General features: G+C 34.4%; 1 protein-coding gene across 1 annotated transcript; it reads right to left on the reverse strand.

Moving 5' to 3' along the window:
• Window positions 1-4,868: 4,868 nt before the first annotated feature.
• On the reverse strand, window positions 4,869-10,119 carry LOC142639226 (glutamate receptor 2.7-like). The gene is made up of 5 exons (XM_075813361.1): window positions 9,843-10,119; window positions 7,422-8,719; window positions 6,691-7,003; window positions 5,742-6,139; window positions 4,869-5,207 (listed from the first exon to the last, which is right to left on the reverse strand). The coding sequence occupies exons 1-5, from the start codon at window positions 10,117-10,119 to the stop codon at window positions 4,869-4,871; spliced, it is 2,625 nt and encodes an 874-aa protein (XP_075669476.1).
• Between the last annotated feature and the right edge of the window lie 2,549 nt (window positions 10,120-12,668).

The following is a 12,668-nucleotide window of genomic DNA, read 5'->3' on the forward strand; positions in this document are numbered from 1 at the left end:
TGACAGCTAAACTGAGCTAAGGGCATATATCCCATGAAATGGATCCAAAGCCGTGATTCCATGACTATTGAATAAGGTGTGCACACCCTATTAATTAAATTCCACGACAACCCCGATCTCCCTAACACTATCTTTGTATAAAACTTAAATGGGTATGGTTTGGGTCCACTGTTCAAGTGCAATAACCCAACACAATACATACATGTGATAAATTTTGGACATGTATTTGCTCTCTCTAACCATTGTTTGTTTCTTTGTAAAAAGTAATTCCTTCAATATAAGGGAAACGAGAGGTTAGCCTTTGCTATTCCTGGCTATAGTAATCCTTTCTAGACAGGATCGATCTTGGCCAAATTAAGCCATTTACATTGTTAACATACAGAAGCTCATTTGACTAGCAGGTGAACCTTTATTTATTTATTTTTTTGATACAAGATAGAATTTATACTTTAGCCTAATCTAAGTGTATATATGTGTAAAATTCCCTCCTGGAGATTTGAACTCCGGTCCTTACCCCCCACACTCCATAAACATTTATACTTGTAGAGTGACCATTGCACCAAGGGGGAGTGGTGGTGCAGGTGAACCTCTCTATTTTTATTACTATTGACCTAAGTGAAACTGAGTAGCTTGAATTAATGAATGGGACTTTATGAGCCGTTGTAATTTGTTTGCATGTCTTCAACCGTATACCTTATCTTCTTCCTTCCTTTATTTATTTATTTTTAATGATGGAAAAGTTTGAAACCTAATTACCAAGGCAAGATCTTTTGAATTCATCCCTGAGGAGTAAACCCATGATATATGACCCTACCTATTAGAATCTATATCAAGTAATCTTAGGAAACTACTCCTAGTAAAGATTGAGCCCGTTTAGCTTATCTCCTAATATGCACTTTTGAAAAAATTTACCATTGAGTCTACAACATCCTTAACCTTATTTCATCATTCAAAATCCACAAAAAAGAAGAAGAAGAAGATAATTTTAGTTAGTGTTTGAATAAGCTTAAAATTATGATTTTATTAATCAAATTAGGTTAGTCTGTTCAGTTGGTTAAGTTGTAAACCAACTTTTATAATTTTTATAACTTATGATTAAGAATGACAATTTAAACTCCCCATGGGTACCCACTAGGGGTGTGCAGCGAACTTGCCAACCCACCAAAACTGACCCGACTTAATCCAACCCATTTTGTTGGGTCAGTTTTTAAGGGTTGGTAGGTTTGGTTGGGTCATGAATTTTTTTTTTTTTTTTTTAAGTGGGTTTGGCTGGGTTCGGGTCATAAGATTTACTAATCCGCCTAACCTAACCCGACCCACCAATAGTTAATATATTTTTAAAATTTAAAAAATATATTATATAATTTTATTAATTACTTTTTTGCCCATCTTCCTAAATAAAACCCAAACCCTAAGTTCTTCTCATATAGTTTGTGTTTGTTTGGTATTATGCTCATGATTATTTGATTATAGATTTGTTCTTATTTATGATGGTGTTATTCTAATGCTTAATTTAACAAATAATAATAATAATAATAATAATAATAATTATAATTATAATTAAAAAAAAATATCTAACCCATGGGTCCAACCTAACCCAACCCAATCCAAGTGGGTTGGGTTGGATCCCTGTGATGGGCTGGGTTAGGTTGCAAAAACTTTTCAACCCAATCCAACTCGTGAGTCGGGTTGGGTTTGGGTCTAGGTCATAAGATTTACAAATCTACCTAACCCAACCCGATCCACCAATAGTTAATATATTTTTAAAATTTAAAAAATATATTATATAATTTCATTAATTAATTTTTTGCCCCTCTTCCTAAATAAAACTCAAACCCTAAATTCTTCTCATATAATTTGTATTTGTTTGGCATTACGCTCATGACTATATGGTTATTGTAAGTGCACAATTGTACCCGGACCCAAAAACAAGTGTTGGGCTCAGGTTCAATGAGCCTTATACAATAAAATTTGTAGAGTATGAGTTTGAAATCTAGGTTCGGAATGTTGGAAGTTTGACTAACAAGCTAGGGTGTCACAATCTATGCAAATGGTAAACGAATATGACAAAGAGACCTCATCGGACGTAAGCCGATGACGATTTGTATAAATATTCTATTTTTATGCCAAAATTTACAATTCTTAGTTTCTATTTTTCTCAGTAGAAAGTGCAGATCCCCCTTCTCTTTCCTCTCTCATTTTCTTATATACTTCTTCTTCACTGGTTCATCCACGTGTCATACAAATCTTCCCCTTAGATACTTGTCCCATCCACCACCTTCTTGAAGTCTTCAAATAATAGTAGGGAGGTTGAATCCTACTGTTCAGATGTCATTTTTTCATTAATGCGGCTAGGGAGGTAGATGCAGGGCCTTTAATGTGGTGGTAGCAGCTTTTTTCTTAGATATTTCTCACATGTCTCTGCTTCTAAAGGGTGTTTAGATCACCCTCTTACCCACCATTTTTTCAGAGTTTTGCCTCTAACCCACTTAGCAAGTCCCAGGGTTATTGCTGGACCTGTCCGAGGAGACACTCCTCCTCGGACTACTACAATGCAGATTGACTTGTGGGCCTAGAGGCCCTGATCAAAACAGACTGGTACCAACCGACCAGGCCCAAAGCCCAAACGTTTATTCAATAGCTTTTACCCCCCACAGTTATAAATTTATTTTTATTTGTGGTTGTATTGTTTTAATGCCCAATTTAATAATAGTAGTAGTAGTAGTAGTAGTAGTAGTAATTAAAAAAAAAAAAGACTATCCAACTCATGGGTCCAACCTAACCCAACCTAATCCAAGTGGGTTGGGTTGGACCCTTGTGATGGGTTGAAAAAAACTCTTCAACCCAATCCAATCCAACCCATGCACACCTCTAATACCTGCCCACTTTGCCTCCTAAAAGGGTGGAGATGTGGGTTAACTTCTTCTCCTAAAGTGACTTTAGGATTTAGGCAGGTTTTGGGGAACTGATTCCGTACTCGCCCTGTTTATATTTATATATTAAAGAAAATACTTTTTATAATATTTTTATAGGATTTTTTACAAGGCATATATATTTTAGCCTTTAATCTTAAAATAATGATATACTTTGCTGTTGTACTATTGAATTTATGTTTAAATTATTTATTATTTTAAAATTTTGTACTATTATGTTTTTTATTTTTTAAGTTTTTAATGCTTGAATGGTTGTATTGTTATACTTTTAGAAGGTTTTGTAATGTTATAACTTGATTTTCAATCTTTTATGAGTTTTAGTTAATTTATAATATATTTTAACTCAAATTTTAATAATTTACAAAATAAAAATTTGAGTGAGACAGGGTGGGATAAGTACCAAAGGTTGCGGGTGCCCTCTAGCTCGAGGGTGGGGAAAAAAACCCACCTCAAAGTGTGGGTGGGGTAGGGGGTGGGGGCAGGGAATAAGAAACTCGCTCATACCTACCAAGCTGTCATTCCTACTTCTCATTATATAAAAAAATTGAAAGTTAAAAAAAAATCAAAAAGTAGAGATTAAATTAGGAAAATTAAGTCTAAGAGCCTTGTAACGAAAATCTTTTATCCCACTTTCACTGTACCACACTATGCTCCACAAATCAAACTATGCCACCTGTCCATTAATGCCTAAAATAAAAGAAAAATAAAAATCAACCCATATTCCTCCCTATTGGGATATTACACAAAGTAATAATGGAAGAACAAGATTAACACAAAAGACAAACATAAAATAGATAACTTGGAGGCATAATTTCGTTTTCCTTAAACAATATTTGCCTCCACACTATTATTGCTTAAAGGCTATCACAAATTTGTTCCCAGAATACAATCAAGATATTGAGTTCTACAAATAGCAGTTTTGGAGAATGATCACATGATTTCTTGTATTTTTCTTTAAGTGAACATAAGCCTCTATTTTTATCCATAGGGTTATATTTCATCAAAAAGCACGTATGGAAAGTCAAAATGTTTCATAAAATCATTCACAAAGCTTGATACCTCTTCAAACATTCAGAACAATTATTAGAAAATTCTATAGAAAGTCTTGTTTTATGAATTTTGATCGGTTTAAAGTTCCTTTTGATCGATCGAGTGCTCTTTTCAATCGATCGAACAAGAATCGAATAACAAGCGATTCATCCTGCAGAGGCTCCAGAATTATTTTCTTACCATTTCAATCGATCGAACCAAATTTTCGACTGATCGAAAATGCTGAATTTCGAATTTTCACTTAGAAAATCCTAAAACTTGAATTTACACTTTAACAACTTTATGAAACAATATTCTCCAAACTCAAACATTATTATTACAACATATCCTTGTATATACTATATATACAACACTCCCACCATCACCAATTGCTGGTAAGAGACCACCACTACCACCACCAACCTTTGGATGATGATGGTAAGAAAGGAGACTGATCCTTTTTGAATCTTTATCTCCATTACCCTCTCCCTATGTCTTTGCCTTCTATCACATGCCCACCAACAACATCTCAAGTATTCTGATTGATGGAATTTGAAATTTCTAATTCCTAATCAAAAGGAACAAGACAAGTATGTGATTGATATATTGGACTCATCTCAAAGGTTGTGTTTGAATACTTGAATTTGAATTTGAAATTTTTTTTTTTGAAACATTGAATTTGAATTTTGAATCAATAGATTTGGATACTTGAATATCTAATTGTATGCATGCCATTAGCTATTCATCTAAATCAAACTGTGTAGATTCAAATGAAATTCACATAATGGATTTAATATCTAATCTAAAGGATACAAATTATTAACATTAAAAAGAGTGTTACTAGCAGTTAAGTACAATGTATGCTTTTGCCAGCAGGTTTACACATGGTTATTACAGATAAGATTGTTATTGGTTTTCCATTTCAGGGGCAAACATCCATAATTCATCAACAGATGGGGCATGATGCTGTTGTGCTTGGGCTTGGCCTAAAGGTCGATACCATCTTTCACGAACATAATGAAAAATAAAGCCCAAAAGAGCAATGGTGGACATTCCTCCAGTGATGACGAAGAGACCCCAGAAACTATTCAGTCCAAGACTATCAAGGTTATCGTCAGAATTAGATTCTAAGCACTTGTAGGAAGAGGTTAAAAAATCCTCAAGCTGTCGCAATTTTCCACTTTCAGATAATTTTAGAACTGCTTCAGAAATATCAGGTAGATAAGGGGAGCTCCTTGGGAAAGCCTGAGAAGTGAGAAATGAAAATTATCTTTTAGGCTCTACATCAATAAAACTTTTAACTGTTAAAGTATTGTACCTTTGAAGAAAATATTACCCTCACATCCGCTCTTTTACAATCATAGTTTTACATCAATTTTTTATGTTTAAAAATGTGGACATTTTTAACTTTTAAAAATGTGGATATTTTTGTATAAAATGTGTATAATTGTGCAAAATAGTAGATAGAAATGAGTGTACGAAGATATTTTCCTATTTCTCCAATAATATTTTCACATGAAAAGAAAAAAAAAAACGTCTTTCTAAAAGAGAGTTATATGTTTCCTCTAGTGGCTACTTCAATAATGCAAAGTTCTAGTGATATTCAGCTAAATAATGTCGTAGAAAAATAAAATAAAATAAAAATTAAAAGAACTTTAATAATCATGAACTAACGCAACAGAATACATCTTCTTGAGAAAAATCAAATGCGAAAACACAATCTAGAATAATGATTTGAAAAGTTAAGGTTAAATGGTGAATGAGTCCATGGATACTCACAAATCCAAAACCTCCAACTTTAAATGCTGGTCCTGAAGTGATGAAACCTTCACAATATTTAGCGAGAAACACTTTAACATATGGGGCCTCAATAAATGCTGCTGCAATTTCTCCACTTTTAAGAGCCTGTGGATAATAATCTCCCGAACCTATTCTCCTGATGTTGTTGGGTTGAAAACCTAAGACCACCTCCAAATATTTTCCAACAAATGAATTCGCATCACACCCAACTTTGGCTCCACTCTTTTTAAGTGTCTCAATGTTGATCGTTGTTTGATCAAGTTGTTGAACGGTGAGCAGTGATGTTAGACTGGCCGTGAAACTTTGTGTGATAACTAACGCCACAAATAGCCATACAACCATAGTCATCCGGGACAGGTTGCTGTGTAATTTCTCTCCTACAAGTAAGCACACTTAATAGTTACTAACAACAATTTTCTGGGTTTATATATTTGTACATATATATGAGTGACCTCCAAGTAAAGAGAGTATATACAACTTAGGCCCGTTGGTCTTATATTCTAACAATAGTATTCCACATGTTCCTATGCTAATGCAGTTCGATAAAAAATATGTCATGTATGAAAAGGGGTATCCTACGCACTGCATAGTATGGACAGGAAGAATCTATTTATGGATTCTCCTATATGATTTAACTTGTTTAAGATGCATTGCATTGCATGCATAACACAAAGATTTTAGTTTTTTTGATAATTTAATAATTGAAGGAGATGTGTGATTTGAACTTTAGATATCTTTATTAAAAATATTATGAGATATTAGTTAAACTACAAAACTCTTGGCCATAAAGACTTTAGTTGATATCTTTAAGAAGGGACATGACAAGAGTAAATTTGTTACAAACTCTCATAATAAATGTCGATTGAAGAATCCTTCATGATTTGATCCAACTAGTTAAGAAACGAAGAAAGAAACGAAATATAGTTACCTTGTAGTGAGAACAGCGTTGTGAAGGCTAAGGTAAGCATGGTTCCAATTTGGTTCCATATATTGCCCCTGAAATCTGGGTTGTGATTCCGCTCTATCAACCATACAACAAATCCATTATAAACGTTAATGACCCCTGTAAAAACCCACATAGAGGTGGTGAACGGCTTCTTGAACAACCAAGCTCTTTCTACCCTTTTTGGGTTGAAATATATCAACATCTGGAGACCTGAATCAGAATAAGGTTGCGTGAATTCTGCATATTCACTACGATTGGCAATTATGGCAGTATCTCCAACAACTGCATCAAAAGTCTTCTCAAACACAAAGTAACATATCAGTTGAGCTAATCTAGTAATACTTACGAGGATAGTGCTTTAGTGGTAAGTTTTGCATTTAATTCTCCCTAGCTTCTAAAGACGTAGAGTTTACAACTTGAATTGAAATTATCCTAAGATGACATATTCATATACTATAACCCTAAGTCAAATTAATATAACTAGTTTTTTTTTTTTGAGTGAAATATAACTTGTTTATTGAATGAACGTGGAACAAACTAATTAGAATATGGTATCAATTTTCATAAGTTGCTTTTATATATTTTACACTATAATAATTTTTTATGTTGCAAATGAATTGATTAAAAACAATTTGGGTGGCAAAATAGGACAAACCTATAGTATACTTTCTAAATCGGTACTACAAAAAAGTACTGTAGTTGATAAATATTACCTTAACATAAACTTGCTGGACCAGAGAATCATATGTGCCGTTAAATGGAATAAATTCATATGGCAAGTGATATGGTAGAAATTCTAAGGCAGCTTCAAAGACAGCAATGGAAAATCCATTAACGATTGGTTTTTCCCCAGGACGATCATATCTCACATTCACAAATTCACTAAAAGTGGTCGCTACTGGTACTCCTATTTTCAGTGGTTTTGCATTAATTGGTACCCCCCACCCTTTTGGCACTGACCAAGGCCCTCCTGGCCAAAACACTTGTCCTAGAATACTCATTGACCTGTTGTACTTGCTAGCCTTATGGATGCTCTCTGAGAAGCCAAGTCCCTCCGACCAGAATCCAAGTTCCCTATAACTTTTCCCAACCACATTAACTATTCGAAAAATGTGTATTGGAGCTAATTTTCCCTCTTTAAAATTGAATGCACCAGTTAACCCCTCAAAATTGCTTTGCAAGATTTTTCCAAGCAACTGTTGTCCATTCATTTCATGCATACAGGCAACATCGTCTGTCAAATTTTTACAGCTTTTCAAATTAGGCTTTTCCATCAATGCGATAGCCGCAGCCCGAGCAGCATCATAGGCCTGCACCGCAGAAGTCCCTGGTTCCGGTACTGGCTCACCAGGATATTGCAAATGAAACATGACCCGAAATCTAAAGTGGAAATCTTTGTAGCTTTTAGGTGTGGTGGAAAAGTAGCTCTTGACTCCTAAGACACCTTGCATTGAGGAGATAATTGATGCATTAAGTGAATCAATTTGACTTGTAATGGCATTGGTGGTGATCCAAACATAATCCTTATCCATCATTCCTATACTATTCGCTTCCATGAAGATATTAGTGGCTAAGGTAATGGAAGTATGAACAATGAAAGCTCTGCACGTCCCATTTTTCAGGTGCTCCAACTTTTTTGAGAGAGAATGATATGGAGGAAAAAGAGAGAGAGGCAAAAGGTCGTTAATCTCCGCGTCCACTTCTTGTATAGCGGCAATGATTTCAGGGCTAATGCCAGTCACAGCTGGGTTCATGTCTTCATAGATAATGTTCACTTTCCTCCATTTCCAACTTTGAATTATAGCTGCCACAGCTTTCATTTGAGCATTTTGGCTGCGAGCCGCATTTACTAGGAATGGCCAGTGGCAAGAGGCCCACTGTGGGACTTCATTTGCCAATGACAGGATAGGGACTTTGGATTCATTGCCAAGCTGAGCAACAAACACAGCCTCTTGCCATGTTCCAAACCCTATTATTGCTTTCGCATGTTGCTTCTCAATGAGGGTCTTAACTGCAATCAAAATTTTATCATCTATAAGTCTAATATAGCTTCAGTTGAAATTTAATTTAAATCCGTTATGCAAACAAATACCTATAAATCTAGAACCGATAAACAAGTTCGTGTCCTATATTCATATATCCATGTCAAAATCTGTCAAGATACCTCGAAGTTACATAATAAGATTTGTAGTGAGAAATTAAAGATCACATCTCTACTGACTAACTATTAAAATTTTACTTCGAACATATATGTGGATGTGGGGTCCTATTAAAGTAGGAAAGAGTAATTGACTGCATCGTATGCATTGATATAGGGTCCGTTTGGATAGAGCTTATTGCTGAAAACTGAAAAATGAAAACTGAAAACACTGTAGTAAAATAATTTTTAAATGTGTGAATAGTGCTGTGGGACCCATTTTTAATATTTTTTTTCTGAACAAAGTGCTTGTGGGTCCCATGAACAATGCGTGAATAGTGCAACTACAGTGTGTGAACAGTAAAATTGGTCTCCGCATAGTGAAATAACGTGCATGAACAGTACCGGTTACTGTTCATGTGCGTTGAAAAAAATAAAATAAAAAAGTTACAAAACGCATAATCTCAAAACGTGACCACAATCAGCTGAATCCAAACTAAGCTTATAAATTTCCATGAATCCAAACTAAGCTTATAAATTTCCATGATTCCATCTAGCCGCCCAAGTCATAGATTCTTGTTGACTTTCAATCTTGCCAAAGTGATAGAATCTCATTGATCGAATCAGGACGAAGAGTAATTAGTTTAATTGCAAGACACAAATTTTCATGCAACCTTACAAGAGGAATGATAAAATATCTCTGGTCTCATTAAACAAGAAAGTGTTTTATGAATATTAATATTTTTAATATTGGTGTTTACAATATATTCTGGTCATCTTAGTGGTTTAAATCTTCACTTGACAAAGAAAAAGGAACAACTTAATACCAGTTCTTGTTGGCTTGTTGCCATGAGATTGAGTTAATTTTAACTACTGTAATTAAATAATACCTAATGATATCTAGCCTGCCCGGCATACTTTCACTTATGATTGGGAAACAATTTCAATGGACACAATTCTGAATGAGTTACGAAGCAACACATAAAAAAGTTCTCACCAGAAGAGGCTGCTCGGAAAGGGTCTCCTCGAGAGTTCTCCACATGTAGACTGGGGAAGTTCCGGTGATTGGCATGATCATATATATCCTTAACTGCCATATCCATCGCTACCTTCTCTTTTTTGCCAGCAAGAGAGGTGTAATCTACAACTGCACCTAAACTGAGCATGTCAGATTGTTGTTTCTTCAAAGCATCATTCAGTGCATTAGACATGCGACTTGATGAACATAGTACCAAGAGGAACAAAAACATAGAGAAACAGTGGGATGTAAACATTTCTGCTTGCCTTTTTGGTCGCATTTCATGCGGGCTTAAGAGACTCAGATGCATATATTGGCTTTAGAAAATTGTGAAGGTGGCATATATAAATGCACGTTGATTTGATTCTTCTCCATCGCCTAAAAAAGGACTTGAAGAAAGTTCTTGTATGCTATGTTAATACAGACAAAACATTATATATATGCATGGAGAACCATTCAAACCTATACGGGGAGGGGAATAGAATGATAATATAATAATTTGAGTTCAAGCTTTTCGTTGAAATTATTGATCATGTGCTACGGACCACTGGCGGAACCGGGGGGGGCAACTGCCCCCGACTCTTAAATTTTTTTTTTTTTGTTGTATTAGTAGTCATATGCAGGAAAAAAAAAACTTTTATTGGTTAAAAGTGATTAAATCATTACTTTTGTCTTGTCCTACGTGCAACTTGCTCCTATTTTACTATTTTTTTTAATATCATTATCTACACCATTTTTACTATTTATGATACTTTTCATAGCATTTTATCTTTGAATGATGCTAGAGATATTACAAATTTTACTACTTATGTCTTACAAATTGACATATCACTAATTACAAAAAATAATTTCAAACATTTATTCATTATATTTCTTAAGTAATACTAATCATTTTTTTACTCTATCAGTTTGTAAATTTTTTAGTTGCTATGAATTGGTTGTTTTTGTTTATTTATTTTAATAATATGAAATATATTCATATTTGCTTACAATTGTTTATTTATTTTGTTATTATTGTTGATTAATGTTTTTTAGATAAATTTTACTTTTAATATCGTCTTTTAATTTTGCCACTTCTAGACTAAAATCGTAGCTCCGCCACTGCTGTGGACATTGGTGGATTCTAATCCGGAACGTGACTGCACTTTTGCGGTGTTATATTCTTCTTGAAATGTCAATGCCTAGATTGCCGAGTATGTCAATTTTAATACAGCAACTGTGCTGTTGATTTTAGTAGACATAGACTAGAGTTATTGACTTAAAAAAAAAAAGACTTAATTAGGCTAAAAATTATCATTATTGATAGTCTTTGGTGGAAAATTGATCATGTGCAGTAGGGATTCTGATAGCCACCACTACTCAACTTTTACCGTGCTAATTTTTCTTTAAATGTCAATGCCTAGATTGCTGAGAATGGAAAATTATAATAAAGCAACCATGGTGCTGACTTTAATGGGAAAACTTGGACTAAGATTATTATTTAGTATTTTATTTATTTATTTTTGTAGTAGTTGTAGTATTATTATTACTGGTCTAACATGGACCGGTTCAAAGAATACGAATTTGATTTCATAATAATTTGGTAGGCAATGCAAGAAGTAAAATCTAGAAAATATTCTTTGTAATTCTAATCGCAAGAACATATGTCACACGGTTACAGTATTTCTGCAAGGGCAACATTATAGAAAATCATATGCCTTTGAATTTAAACTATTATCTCTGGCAAGCTTGTTTGCTGCTTCCTTCCCTGCAGATATGGTTTGACATCATGTACAACTTCAGGTTTTGCCAACTAGCTCATTGGGGAGATATTGAGATCATTTTGCGTCAACCTCCAAATAAAGCTGCAACCATTATTTGTTTCTCCCACATGGAATTATAATACGAATGAATATTTCATTCATCAAAAAAACACAAACTGTTACCCGAACAGTTTAAAAAAATAAAAGCAGCAGTGCTATATTTTATGTAGGAGAATAGGAAGAATGATATAATAATGTAGAACATACAATCCAATCTTTCTTCGAGTAAAAAAATTGTCATAAATCAAAATTCAAGAAATTTGGAAATTGAGAAGGCACTACTGTAAATCTTCATAAAGTCAGTAGCAAAATGGTGTGACATAAGTCACTTTTCAACCGAATTCAATCATTTAAGCCTCCATTTTGACGAGTTGTATATTTATAGTAATTTTTCATTTATTATAACTTTTCTTCGTTAGTTTGAAAATATATCTTTATTTTTAGGATATTTCCTGTGGGGGCAGAATGGTCAAGATACGCTTTTGGGCCTTGGGTATGATTTAAAGATATTAATCTGTTCGAGCAGAGCCTTGAAGTTCACGAACAAGCTCTTGTTAGAAAGGTTGATGGGGTTGTCCGAAGAAGGGCATCTCCCCTGCCAAGTCAAGTGAAGATTGTACATCACGTCATGGTAATTGGGAGAGAATTTTGGAAGGACTGTTGGGAGAAGATATGTTCCACACAGCTATAGAGAGGAGGAACAAATGAGAAATATCAAGGAAAAAGCTGCTACCACCGCATTAAAGACTCTGCACTTACCCTTATGGCCGCATTAATGAGAAAATGACATCTGAACAGTATAGATCAGCCTTACAACTACTGTTTAAAGACTTCCAGAGGACGGTGGATGGGACAAGTATCTGAATCAGTGATTTGATCCATACGTGAAAGATGGAGGAAAGAAAGAGGATGATATAAAGGGAAAAGAGAGGCATTTTAGGATAGGAACGGAAGAAAACGAGAAAAGAAAGAAAGGAAGCACTGTACACATCATCTTCTATTT

This window comes from Castanea sativa, chromosome 6 (assembly GCF_040712315.1).
Source record: "Castanea sativa cultivar Marrone di Chiusa Pesio chromosome 6, ASM4071231v1".
Lineage (NCBI taxonomy): Eukaryota > Viridiplantae > Streptophyta > Magnoliopsida > Fagales > Fagaceae > Castanea > Castanea sativa.